This window comes from Bidens hawaiensis, unplaced genomic scaffold (genome assembly GCF_021521415.1).
Source record: "Bidens hawaiensis isolate Kalapana, Puna unplaced genomic scaffold, B.hawaiensis_p1.1 tig00038512_1, whole genome shotgun sequence".
Taxonomy (NCBI): domain Eukaryota; kingdom Viridiplantae; phylum Streptophyta; class Magnoliopsida; order Asterales; family Asteraceae; genus Bidens; species Bidens hawaiensis.
Genome location: NW_027505548.1, coordinates 134664 through 147155, shown reverse-complemented (window position 1 = coordinate 147155; position 12492 = coordinate 134664). Strand labels below are relative to the sequence as shown.

Genomic DNA, 12492 nt, shown 5'->3' with positions numbered 1-12492 from the left:
AACTTGGTTGTTTTTTGGTTTATGGTAATAGCATGCATATATGTTGCTAGCATCATATTCATATGTGGCCAATGGTAAGTAAATAAGAAAAAGTTACCTTTTAACCCGCTACATTTTTTACAGAGTGCAACTTAATGTTTGAACGTGACTTTGGCGTATTCGGATATAGGCCGGTAAACGAATCGGACGTTTAATGAGGTAGGTTAGTAATGGTGATGATATTACTGATGAAAATAATCAGGTTCTTGGTTTGACAGTGTAACATGATTGATAAAGTAGTATTTGGTGTTAAATTGGCAAAAAATCGGATTCGGTTTATAACTCCTCAACTTGTTTACAACTTTTAACTTTATTACAAGTTCTTTGTAATCAGCCAACCTGTTTGTCTCATTTAGATAAGTGAATCATATTCAAACATGATTTTAAACATGTTTGATTTAGACTTGATGTCTTTAAGATGAATACATACACGTGTGATCATGTTTGGAATCGTCAATTTCAACTTAACACGACCTGATTGTCACCTTTAATTAGTATTACCATATAATTGGAATTATAAGTTGAAGAGGAATGTGAGTTTTAGATGAACTTAAGATGTATAAAAATGGATCTGAAGATGTAAAGTTTTTGATTGGGTTTGACCTAGGAATGCATGATAATTGTTGAAGCAAGAATAAAGAGGAGGTTTATTTTCTTTTGTTAATCAAAAGGATGTATAACAAGTCATATAGCATTGATTTAACAGAAATTTCTATCGTCAGCTATCTAAAGAATTACAAACCCTTTAGTTCAAAGACACCGGGTGTAATTAGTAAAGATTAAAAACCCAATCTCGCTTGTCACGTCAGTTCTTCCTATATCATTTAACATCACCTTTCAACCACTGGTATAAGAAAAAAAAACAAATTAATTAGTTTAAATGAGACCAGTAACTAGTGGGAATGACCACGATCATTCTCCTCAGCGCGGGGGGGGGGGGGGGGGGGCTCAAATGAGGCCATTCTTATTTTTAAGTGCCGTCTAAGATTAGTGGAGGGGGTAAAATGTTGTTTTTTTTATCTTTTTCCAAACAACAAATTGTCACTCATAATCTTCACCAATAATACACGCCATTGCTCAATGTTAAACCAAAATATATGCCTCTACCAAATGAGCTAATCTCACATAAACAGAGAAAAATAAATTAAAAAAATGGTGTATGCTCCTTAACATGAGCAAATGACACAAGTAAAAAAAACACAAGGGTAAAACCGTCTTTTACAAAACTTCAATTTGTAGTGTTTGGATACAAGACCAACTCTACTCCAACACCAAACAACTCTCATCCCTCAACCATGTTTGGCAACTATCCATTAACCCACTTACATCAATCAAAACCCCAAATCATTTTATCCAGATGACATCATAAACCAACACAACACAATCCATCAAACCAACAACAACAATGGCATCTTGTTCTTCAACGTTGTTCACTTGCACTTCACTCCTAACAACAACCAAACCACCTCGTACAAACCAAACAACCGTTTGTGTTTCACAATTCACCAAGAAACCAACAACCCAAGTGAGCCTCTTATCATCATCACACAGTGTCTCTATCTTCTCACCACTTGTTCCCATCAGACCCTTAATTGTGTCTTCACCTAATAACCCAAAACCTCAATCTCTCACAGTTGTGGCTGCTAAAGGCTATAAGATGAAAACCCACAAGGTAATTATTAATTAGTATTTAATTTCATTATTTTCCATCAAATTTTTGTAATTAATTTTTATGCAAAGTTGTAACTAAAATGCAATTTTTTTTTATGAATAATGTACAATTTTATAAGTTTAGAGGGGATATATGCAATAGAATCGGTTCGGTTATTTCGGTTAGGATGTTGGTTTTTGGTCCGGTTTGGTTCAATTGATACCCAAAACCAAACATGGGCTAAAATTTTAAGCTTAAATTTTATAGTTTTAAGCTCGTTTAATTTACACGGAGCTCGAGCTCAGGTGGTGAATAGTTTTTCAAGCTCGAGCTCGGCTTGTTTACTATTTATTAATTAATTTTTAAATATTTATAGTTATTTTATATATTCTTTTTTCAATAATAATTTTATATATTATTAATTTAAATTTATATAAATGACAGGCTCGTTTAGGCTTGCAAGCCAGCCTGGGCTCATTTATTAAACGAGCTTTTGTGTAGGCTTGACTTTGGGCTCGGGCTCGTTTAAGCTCTGCTTGATTGAGCCTTTTCACAAGCCGATCTCGAGTAGCTCGTGAGCAGTTTGGCTTGTTTGCAACCCTATGAGCCAACCAAAGGGTGTGTTTTTTAACAGCACCTGACCCGAGACCCAAATTAACTAAACCCGAAAATATCCAACCGAATAAAGATTTGCAGTTCGATTATTGGGTGAAAATCCGTGATTTGGGTGAACCCGAACAAGCTTGTTTAAATTATTATTTTTTATTTGTAAAACTAGCTTTTGAACCCGTGTATTACACGGGATTTGTAAAATAATAAAAATAAATAAGGTCTGTTATTTGAAAAAAATAACAAAATTAATGGTAAAAAGAAAATAAAATATATAGTACAAATAATAAGAAGTCTATAATCTTAAATTTACAAATTAGAAAAAATCTCTTCATATACAAGTATACAACATTTGCCAAAATTGTTTTTACCCATTACCCATGGATAGTTATGATTAATGAGATGAGAGTTAGAGAATTAGAAGAGAAATTATAACTCATTTGTTAAAATAGTTTTGACCCATGACCCATGGATATGTAAAACAAATAAGATGAGGAATTAGATAATTATAAAGAAAATTATAACCCATTTGCCAAAATTATTTTGACCCACAACCCATGGAGAGATAGGATAGGATGAAAGATTAGAAAGGAAATTATAACCCATTTGTCAAAATGATTTTGCCCATAACCCATGGATATGTAGAATGAATGAGAAGAGAGATTAGACCTAGAATGAATGTGAGATTGCCACATCATCTTCATTATTTTCTTTTATTAGTATTGTTAGATTGTTGATTGAGTAGCAGGGGCAGAGGTCATCGAACCACACCTTAGTTACCATTAAACCAACCGGTAAGCATTGGAAAGAGACCGACAAGAAGATCTAAATTGTTTGTCTTGTTGGAACTAGTGAATATTTATACCAGTTGGTTGAATGTAACCCGAAACCCAACCCATTTTTAACCCGCTCCATCCTACCCGAAATCCAAACAGCCCACTTATAAACAGATCGGTCTTTGGGTTAATTTCCTTTACGCCACCCGAACCCCGACAAGTACCCCTAAACCAACTTTTAGCATAGAATTATATAAAATGAAGGTATAAAAGCTAGAAATATATGAAAATGGAGGTATATAGGTAGAAATAAATGAATATATGAATGGTTCGATTTTGTTTCTTTTAATTCTGCTAAACGAGGGTACACAAAAACAAAAAACGTAACCGATTTTTGGCTCATTTTTGTCGGTTTTCAGTTCGGTTATTGCCCACCCCTAATTATGCAATTGCCCCTTTTTTAAATAACTGACGTGTCGCGTAAATGTCGACTGCTTTTTAAAAATAAGGTGTGTTTTATAGTTACGTTTAATAAAATGAACTGCGAGTCCTTGATAAAGTTTATGTTAAAAATTGCATATTCAGGCTTCAGCAAAGAGGTTCAGGGTAACAGGAACAGGGAAGATTGTGAGGAGGAGAGCTGGGAAGCAGCATTTGCTTAGAAAGAAGAATGCTAAGCGGAGAAACCGTCTCTCTAAGTTGGTTAGTGTTCGAATCTGTTAACTAAAAGATGTGTTTCTTGAATTTTAGGCATAGTTTCTAAGATATGTGTTGCTATTTATGCTATTTATGCGTCGTCGCACACTTGCGCATAGGGCAAGAAGTAAATCGAAACTTATATAACTCTCCCGTTTGACCATTTTTGACACGTTAGAGATAAAAACTCAATCGTAGGGGTGTAAACGCGCTCAGCCCGTGAGTAGTTTTTCAAGCTCGAGCTCGACTCGTTTATTATTTATAATTATTTTTTATATATTTTAATTATAACTTTTATATATAGCATAGTATACATTTTTAAGTTATATTTTCAATAGTAATAATTATTATATACATATATATTAAATAAAAATAATATAAATAACAAGCTCGTTTAGGCTCGCGAGCCAGGTCAAGCTCAATAAGTGCAGCTCGGGCTCTGGCTCATATGTTAAACAGACTAATTTTTAGGCTCGAGTGAGTTTAAACTCGCTCGATTCAAGCTTTTAACGAGCCGATCTCGAGTAGCTCACGAACGGCATGGCTCGTTTGCACCCCTAGTCAATCGAGACGGCATATTGTGTGCAGTGCACATTAATTATCTTGAATAGGTTAATCATTTTCTTTATTTTCTATTCACTTGAACAAATAGATCACATGTTGCTTATTTCAACATAAAACCAGTCATGCATTTGTAACATCACTTGGTTATCTCTCGACAGGTACAAGTTGACCGCAGTGACTACGACAATGTGATAGGCGCCTTGCCTTATCTGAAGGTTAATCGGGCCAACTAGCCCGTTTCATGATGATCGAAACGGGCTGCAAATTCTAGCAGAGTTAATAGCTTTGGGACTGTTTTGTTGTTGTTACTCTTTATCATCTTTTGTTGTATTTATGGTTTAAATTGCAAGTTTTTTTTTTTTTTCAAATATTTTGCATTCATGTAGTTTATAGTCACTGCAGAAACCTAAATGCCAAGTTTTAATGTTCTTCATATGTTATCATATGACTTTATTGTCCATTTGAGGTTTTTTTAGATGTTTCAAGTTTTTTTTAGACACGATACGACATGACACGATGATGATAATAGTAGTAGTAATAATAATAATAATAATGTTATCGGTAAGTAAGTGTAGACCGTTTACTAAACATGATGTGTTGAGTAAACTGATGTAACCCATTTATTAAACAGGTTGTGTTTCATGTACTAAAATTACAAGGCTCGGCCCGTTCAAAATAAAAATATAGTGTATAAATTTGTATATTCAACTCGATAACCTTTTTCAAACTTTCTTACAAACTGGTTAGTAACTGCATTACTCGTTTTGACTTGCCAATTTCTTGTTTCTCTCGGTTACATAAATGAGTTAAATAAGTCATGATTAAATTGTTTTATGTGCAAATAAGATATACGGTTTATGTATATTGAATCGTTTATGTAAATTGGACACATCGTTGTATCAGTTAGATGCACTTATATAATATAGGGACAACTCTATTGAATAGTAACCAAGTTTTAAGTTTTTTCCAATTAAGTCACTCATATTTTATTTTGTCTCAATTAGGTCACTCTACTTTAAATTTTGTCTCAGTTAGGTCACTCAACTTTCAATGTGTCTCAATTAGGTCACTCAATTTTCAATTTTAGCTCAATTAGGTCACTCAACTTTCAATAAATATTCTAGTACAATCTTTTTTACCTTCATATTATATGTTCATAAATAACTAAAACATCATTAAAACCAACATTTTTTATTTTTTATCGGTAAATATATCACTTACAATAATATAACGGTTGTCCCTCTCGTTTTTGAACAAAAAATTGAAAGCTAAGTGACCTAATTGAAACAAACTAAAAGTTGAGTGACCTAATTGAGACAAAATAAAATATGAGTGACTTAATTGGAACAAAGTTGAAACTTGGTTACTATTCTATGGTGTTTTTCCGATAGGTTAAATCGAAAAAATGTAAGACAATTATCAAATTAAAAGAATAGAATCTTGTATATTTATAGTATAATAATTTTCTAGGAAATTTATTAATTAATTATATAACATTTAATAGAGGTTGAAACAATTTTATGGTAATAGAATTAGTCATTAATATTTATCATCGTGACTCATTATTTCTAAAAACAAAGTCATTTACAGCAAGTTTAGTTGTATAATGGAAGATATATCTTATAAATATGGTAAAATATATTTAGTAAAACTAAATTATATTATTTGATATCCATATAAGATTAAGAGGTAATTGCTATCCGTAAGGTTATTCTTATTTCTTAAGTTAATAACCACTAAAAGTCTAAAACACAATAGCTATAATGTGACAATTGAAGTCAAACAATGACTACAATTATTTTTATCCATTAAATTTTTAAAAAGAAAATAATATAAGTCATTTAAAATAATAATAAGCATATAAAATTCTCATATTCGAATCCGATCCCAACCGGGTTATGTTGCAATGTGTCTTCGGGCGACGAGTTTTTCTCGGAACAGAAGATAGTGGTCTCGGGCTATCCAGCTCTGTCTACGATCGCGGACGACCGGGCTTTATTCATTGGCCGTTCAAAACCAACCAAATATACTTCGTTCAGGGTTGGTCTTTTCTCGTGTTTGGCCTCAGGCTTCGGTTAAAAGTGACACGTAACATTGTTAGAAAGCAGTGGTGTAGCCAGGATTTTTTTTTTTTGTATGGGTTAGGAAATTTTTGAGGGACGGATGACCGTTTGTCTATCATTAACGTTCGGGTTTTCTGTCCGATCCGGTTAAGCGGTTCGGGATGGAGTCATGTAATAAAATAGCAAAAATCAATAATAGAAATTCATTAATTTTTCACTCTATGGGGTTTCAAATTTTGAAATGCATCCATTACATCTATGGAAACTTTTTAAAGCATATCTTTTTCAATAAAGCATATGAAATTATCACTCTAAGTGTTCATCACCAATCATATTATGCTAATCGGATTTGACATACTTCATTGATAAAAAGTATCTCTCAACAGTTACAGTCGTTGCGGGTAACGCATGAGCCAACTTTAATAGTTAGTTCATAAGCTAACGTAAAATTAATGTGTTTCTCGGTTTCATTTCAACCATTAATTGCAAAAAAAAAAAAAAAAAAAAAACTAGTTTACTGTTCAAGTTGGTAAACCCTGTATATTCTTCCAAATTATCAAATTATTATTTTTAATTGATAAAGTGATCTGTTCAAGTTGGTAAACCTTGTATTTTCTTCCAAATTATCAAATTATTATTTTTAATTGATAAAGTGATCTTATAGGCTTAACAAATTATTTTGTAATTGCAATGTAGGTTAATAATATTCATTGTCAAAGGTTTTTGAGGGTTCGGTGTAAAGTTTTTACGGGCTCGATGCCAAAATTTCTATAGGTGCAATGTCAAAATACATCAATATATAATACTAAAAAGGCTTTTTCACAGGTTCGTCCGAACCTGCTCCCCAAAAGTTGTCTACGCCCCTGCTGAAAAGTAGAGGTGTACAAAAAAAAAATCGGTTTGAAACCGGTTCATAGCAAACTGACCCGAACCGGTTTCACCCAAACCGGTTCATGAACCCGACCCAAACCGCCGGTTTTAATACCGGTTCCCCTTTTTACAACCAAACCGGTTAAAAGAAAATCGGTTCTAAACCAAGCCGAACCGACCTGGACCAGGTCGACCTCTCTTGCTCCTAAACCTTTATAAAGCGAACCGGTTTGAGTCAAACCGGTTTTGACCAGGCTTTAACCCAACCGGTTTGGTTTATAAACTGGTTCAGTTAGGAAAAAAACCGGTTTTATACACCTCTACTCTAGTAGAGTCTTCTAGTTTATAGGAGGCCCATGAAAATAAAAATAATAACCCTAATGGGCCTAACTTATTTGCCCAATTAAGATGCTTATTAATATTATTATTATTATTTTCACATTACTATTTCACGAGATTGAAGCATAATATCATCAATCATTATGGTTCAAATAATATTGCCGCCATTGCCGGAGCAAGAACCGGCACCGGAAAAGCGTCCGATGACGGTCAACGACATTGACCAAGACTTGCCCCATAACAAACGACTGAAGTCATCGTCTTTACAAACAACCAACGAGGTTTTTTGTTGTTTTACAAAAAAGATTTGGTTTTTATTAAAAATATTTGGAATCTTGATTTTTTATAATTAGGGTTTTTATTTTCTTTTAATTCTTGTTCATTCAATAGTTTTTTTTTTTTTAAAACGATTATGATAAAGTGACAGGTAAACTGACAATATGCTGCATGGTTTAAGTGAGATTTTTTTACATAAAACCTATTTTTTTATAGATTAAAAACCCAAGAATTTTGGAATTTTTTAATTTATTTTTTTACCTTTTTATGTTTAAATGGGTTATTGGTTTGGGTCAAATGGACTATTTCAAGAATATTATTTATCAATTTGTTTCGGGTCAAAATGGCTTTTTTTAATTAAAGAAAAAGTAATAAAATAACAAGGTTTATCATATTGACCAAAATTGACTGGTTGTGTATAATTTGAGTTGACTCAGATCGACCCGTTGAATCATTTGAGTTGACTCAAATTGGCCCGTTGTGGACTTGTCAGTTGAGTTGACCCACATTGACCTGTTGTATCATTTGAGTTGACTCACGTTGACTCTTTGTATCATTTGATTAGACTCAAATTGACCCGTTTATCATTTGAGTTTACTCTATCTGACCCATTGTGTCATTTGAGTTGACTCACATTGGCCTGTTGTGTTAGTTGAGTTGACTCAAATTGACCCGTTGTATCAGTTGAGTTGACTCTATTTGACTCGCTGTATCATTTGAGTTGACCCAACTTGACCCATTGTCTAATCTTAGTCATCTCAATTCAGCCCATTGATACCTTTTATTTTTTCCTAACCATTTGTATTTTAACATTTGCAGTGGAGCCATGTCACCGAACCCCCGGTCCCACATTCTCTATACGATCCACTTAACGAACCAAATCTTTTGGGCTTAAAGCTAAAAAAGACTCCATCAGCTTTGAAACTGATTGAAATGCAGCTTAACGAGGCCCGTATTGCCAAAAGTAAGAAAGATGCTAAAGCAAGACCTGCGGCCTCGGGGGCCGTTGATAACTTGAAGGCGTCGAACTTTCCAGCTGTACTTTTGAAGATTGGCAAATGGGAGGTACATAGTCTTTTACACTTTTCATATGGTTTTATTTAGATAAGTCAGTTTTGACCCGTTTACTAATAAATTATTTAACTTTGAAAAATGGGTGGGCCGGTTGGGCTGACTAGCGGGTCTGAACGGGTCGGGTCAAAACGGATTATTTTTTATATGGGCTGTGACTAAATTTTAAATCTATAACAAAAAGATGTTGAAACTTTTGACAAAAAGGTTTGGTCAGACCGTGCCAAGTAGCGGGTCAAACAGGTTATGAGCAAAATGAGTTTGGGTCAAAACGGGTCATCTAAAATAATATCGAATTGGTTTGAGTCAAAACGGGCTATGACCAACTTTGAAACTATAAAAAATATCTTAAATACTTTGGACAGAAAAATAGCTGGTAAGAATGGGTTGGGTCAAAACGGGTTATGTTCAAAATGTGAATGTGTCAAAGCGGACCATTAAAAAAAATATTAAATTGGTTCAGGTCGAAATGGGTTGAAACCAAATTTGAAATTATAAAAAAAATGTAGAAACTTTGCCCAAAAATAATGTTAAACTTTGCTAGTTTTAACTTTCAACGTGTTGTTTGTGGCAGTATGTGTCCAAGCACGAAGGCGATCTAGTGGCAAAATGTTACTTTGCAAAGCACAAGATTGTATGGGAAGTACTTGATGGCGGGCTAAAGAATAAAATTGAATTCGAATGGGAAGCTATCGTGGGCCTCAAGGCCCATTGTCCCGTTAACAGGCCCAGCACCTTGATTATTGTGGTACTCATCTTTTCCTATTTATGTGTTTATTACTACGGTTCTCGCAGTTCTAAACATGTTATTAATTCTGAAATAAATAATACATATTATATATTGACGTCTTAATATTTATTTCAGCTTAATAAACAACCGCTGTTCTTCAGAGAGACCAATCCGCAACCTAGAAAACACACGGTTTGGCAAGCGACTACTGACTTTACCGATGGAGAAGCAAGTAGATACAGGTAGTTATATATATATATATATATATATATATAAAATATATAACCAAACATTTTTTTAATTTTTTTCATATATTAACATTGTTTGAGACTAGTTTAAAATTTATTACATATATAAATCACAAGTTTACATATGTGTAAAATTTATGTAATAAAAAATTTACATATATGTAAATAAAAATTTAGATATGTGTAAAAACTAATTTTCATAATTGTAATCGTAAATGTAGATATAAAAAGTGATAAAACTACACTCAAATAACATTAGCATACAAAATTTAAAAAAAAAACGTTAGTTATTAAGAGTTCCTTTAAGTTCTTAAATAATTTAAGAGTTCTGTAATGATACTCATCCTATATATATAATATTTAACTGTAGTATATGTGTAATCATACTTTATATATAGAGCACTTATGCAACTCTATTAATGCAGGCAACATTATCTGCAGTGTGCACCAGGGGTACTAAATAAGCACTATGAAAAGTTGATGAACTGCGACACGCGACTTAACATGCTTAGCCAACAGGCGTTAAAAGATTCCCTTATCGATCCAAACGTGTTACACAATGATGGTTCTGGCCCGGCCCATGGAGATATTATCAAACAACATGGGCTTGTTGAAGGTTGGCATATTGTGCGGTCAAAGGCTCTCGCGCTGGTCAACGCAACTATGTCTGTACATAATATTGGACCTTCAGTGGAAGTACCCGCTTGGGTCAATGAAGTCAACCAAAATCAGTTCGTTGAGAATATTTCTCGAAGTCCTATGTTGGGAGTCAACTCGCTATCTGGTATTGTTCAGGATGGAAACGGGCCGAATGGGTATTCTGACACTGATATCGAGAAGTACGATGGAAATGACCATTTTACCCTTACTGCTAACTCGACACCCAAGAATGAGAATGTTGGGATATCGAGGGTCGACTCGTTGACTGATCTGCTACATCAGCTTCCACAAATCGAGTCCCTCCCGAGGATTTTCTATGATACCTCTCAGGGTGATGATCTCATGGGCTTCTGATACGACTCGGGTTTCAGGGGTAAATATGGAACTGGAAATGTGCATGTATTTTTTTGGTATGTTTGGAGCATTTCCAGCCAAAAATGGACTGATCATAAGCTGTTTTTTTTTCTTTTTATTTTGGTTTTTATACCATTTTGGATGTTATGACATTTTATAAGTTGTGAATATGGAACTCATTTTGGATTTTGACTATTGATGTTAATATTACATGATAATATTTTTATCATGGTTGATTGTTTAATTGCATTTTTAAAAGGTGGAGTAAAATCCAGGTGGACATGACAACCAAGACCCGACCCGAACCATATGTTACACGGGTTAGTCGCGTTTTTTCTGTTGTGTGGAACACATATAGTGTTTTGGGCGTGTTAGGTCATATTATATCAATTGTTAACATTGAGACGTTAGTAAATTCTTAATTAATGGAATGTTTTTTAACGGCTTTTTGACTTCACGGTAAGCTGTTAGGCCTACCAATCATTAATACCCAAGTTTGAGGCTTCGAGCCCCTAAGACATAATTTTAACTGTTCATTATTAGTTTGGCACTAGGATTGGAAACTGAGACCTCTCAAGAGGAAACGTCTAAGGGTAAACCCCCTAACCAGCGGCCTCGTCACATTAATAAAAACTTAAAATGGGTGAAAAAAAACATGATATATTTGTTAAGACTTTTTCCAGTTGTTTTTAAACTCAAATAACTTATTTTTTCTCTTTTAATCACATAATAGAATAGATAACTTTTTTATTTGATATATCACTAATAATTTTATTTTAAAGTACACATTTTAAAAAATGTTGGTACACTTTGATTGCAAGAGTCATCTAAACTAATTACAAAGTTGTAATATAAAATTAAAAACCAATTTACATAGAACAAATTGGTAAAAGCAAAACTGTATTCAAGAAGTTAAAAATCCAACACTAATTACATGTAAATCTATCATGCAAAAAGACATAAGCAGTTTCAAAACAAGGAATCAACTCAAGTCATGCTCAAACAAAACATGCATATAGGAACATTAGATTCTCCAGACATGGCATACTTTGAGCAATCAGTATGGATGGCATGACCACATGGCAGAATATCGACAGCCGGAAGATATTGTGGCTTGAATTTAACTCGGTACTTGTGTTCCTCATCTGCACGATCAACATCGTTTGGCGAACATGAAAGATCTTTGTCGCATAGAATGCACTTCTCCCCGGACCGCTTATGTTCCTCATCATCACCTGTCAATTTCATAGCATCATGTTAACATGTTGTTTGTTAAACATGTTTGAACATGTCTCGTATTAATCCAAACTCGTTTTGATATGCTACCCAACTTGCCCAAAAAGGCCCATATGTCACATGTGGCATAGTTGTCACGACGTGATACAGAGTTGATCAAAGAGTTACTGGACTCATACTTAGGCCAACTTAAAAAGAGCATATATTGGGCTACATCGGGAGTCACGGGGACCTACAAGTAATAGACAGACTCAACGTTTTTCGCTAAAGTTAGTGTAAACAAAATTTTTAAAATGGCTGGTTGTTAAAA

The 12492-nt window shown here is 33.8% G+C and overlaps 1 protein-coding gene across 1 annotated transcript; it reads left to right on the top strand.

The window, feature by feature from the left end:
* Positions 1 to 1407: 1407 nt before the first annotated feature.
* Positions 1408 to 4745, top strand: LOC143613885 (large ribosomal subunit protein bL35c-like). Its single transcript, XM_077087480.1, has 3 exons — positions 1408 to 1711; positions 3661 to 3777; positions 4494 to 4745. The coding sequence occupies exons 1-3, from the start codon at positions 1445 to 1447 to the stop codon at positions 4566 to 4568; spliced, it is 459 nt and encodes a 152-aa protein (XP_076943595.1). The 5' UTR covers positions 1408 to 1444; the 3' UTR covers positions 4569 to 4745.
* The last annotated feature ends 7747 nt before the right edge of the window (positions 4746 to 12492 follow it).

What these genes read in the sequence shown, in the direction of transcription:
- LOC143613885 (XM_077087480.1), top strand. Translation starts at nt 1,445, where the DNA reads ATGGCATCTTGTTCTTCAACGTTGTTCACTTGCACTTCACTCCTAACA. An exon ending in ATAAGATGAAAACCCACAAG is followed by an intron (nt 1,712 to 3,660) that starts GTAATTATTAAT and finishes TTGCATATTCAG; the next exon opens with GCTTCAGCAAAGAGGTTCAG. An exon ending in GAAACCGTCTCTCTAAGTTG is followed by an intron (nt 3,778 to 4,493) that starts GTTAGTGTTCGA and finishes ATCTCTCGACAG; the next exon opens with GTACAAGTTGACCGCAGTGA.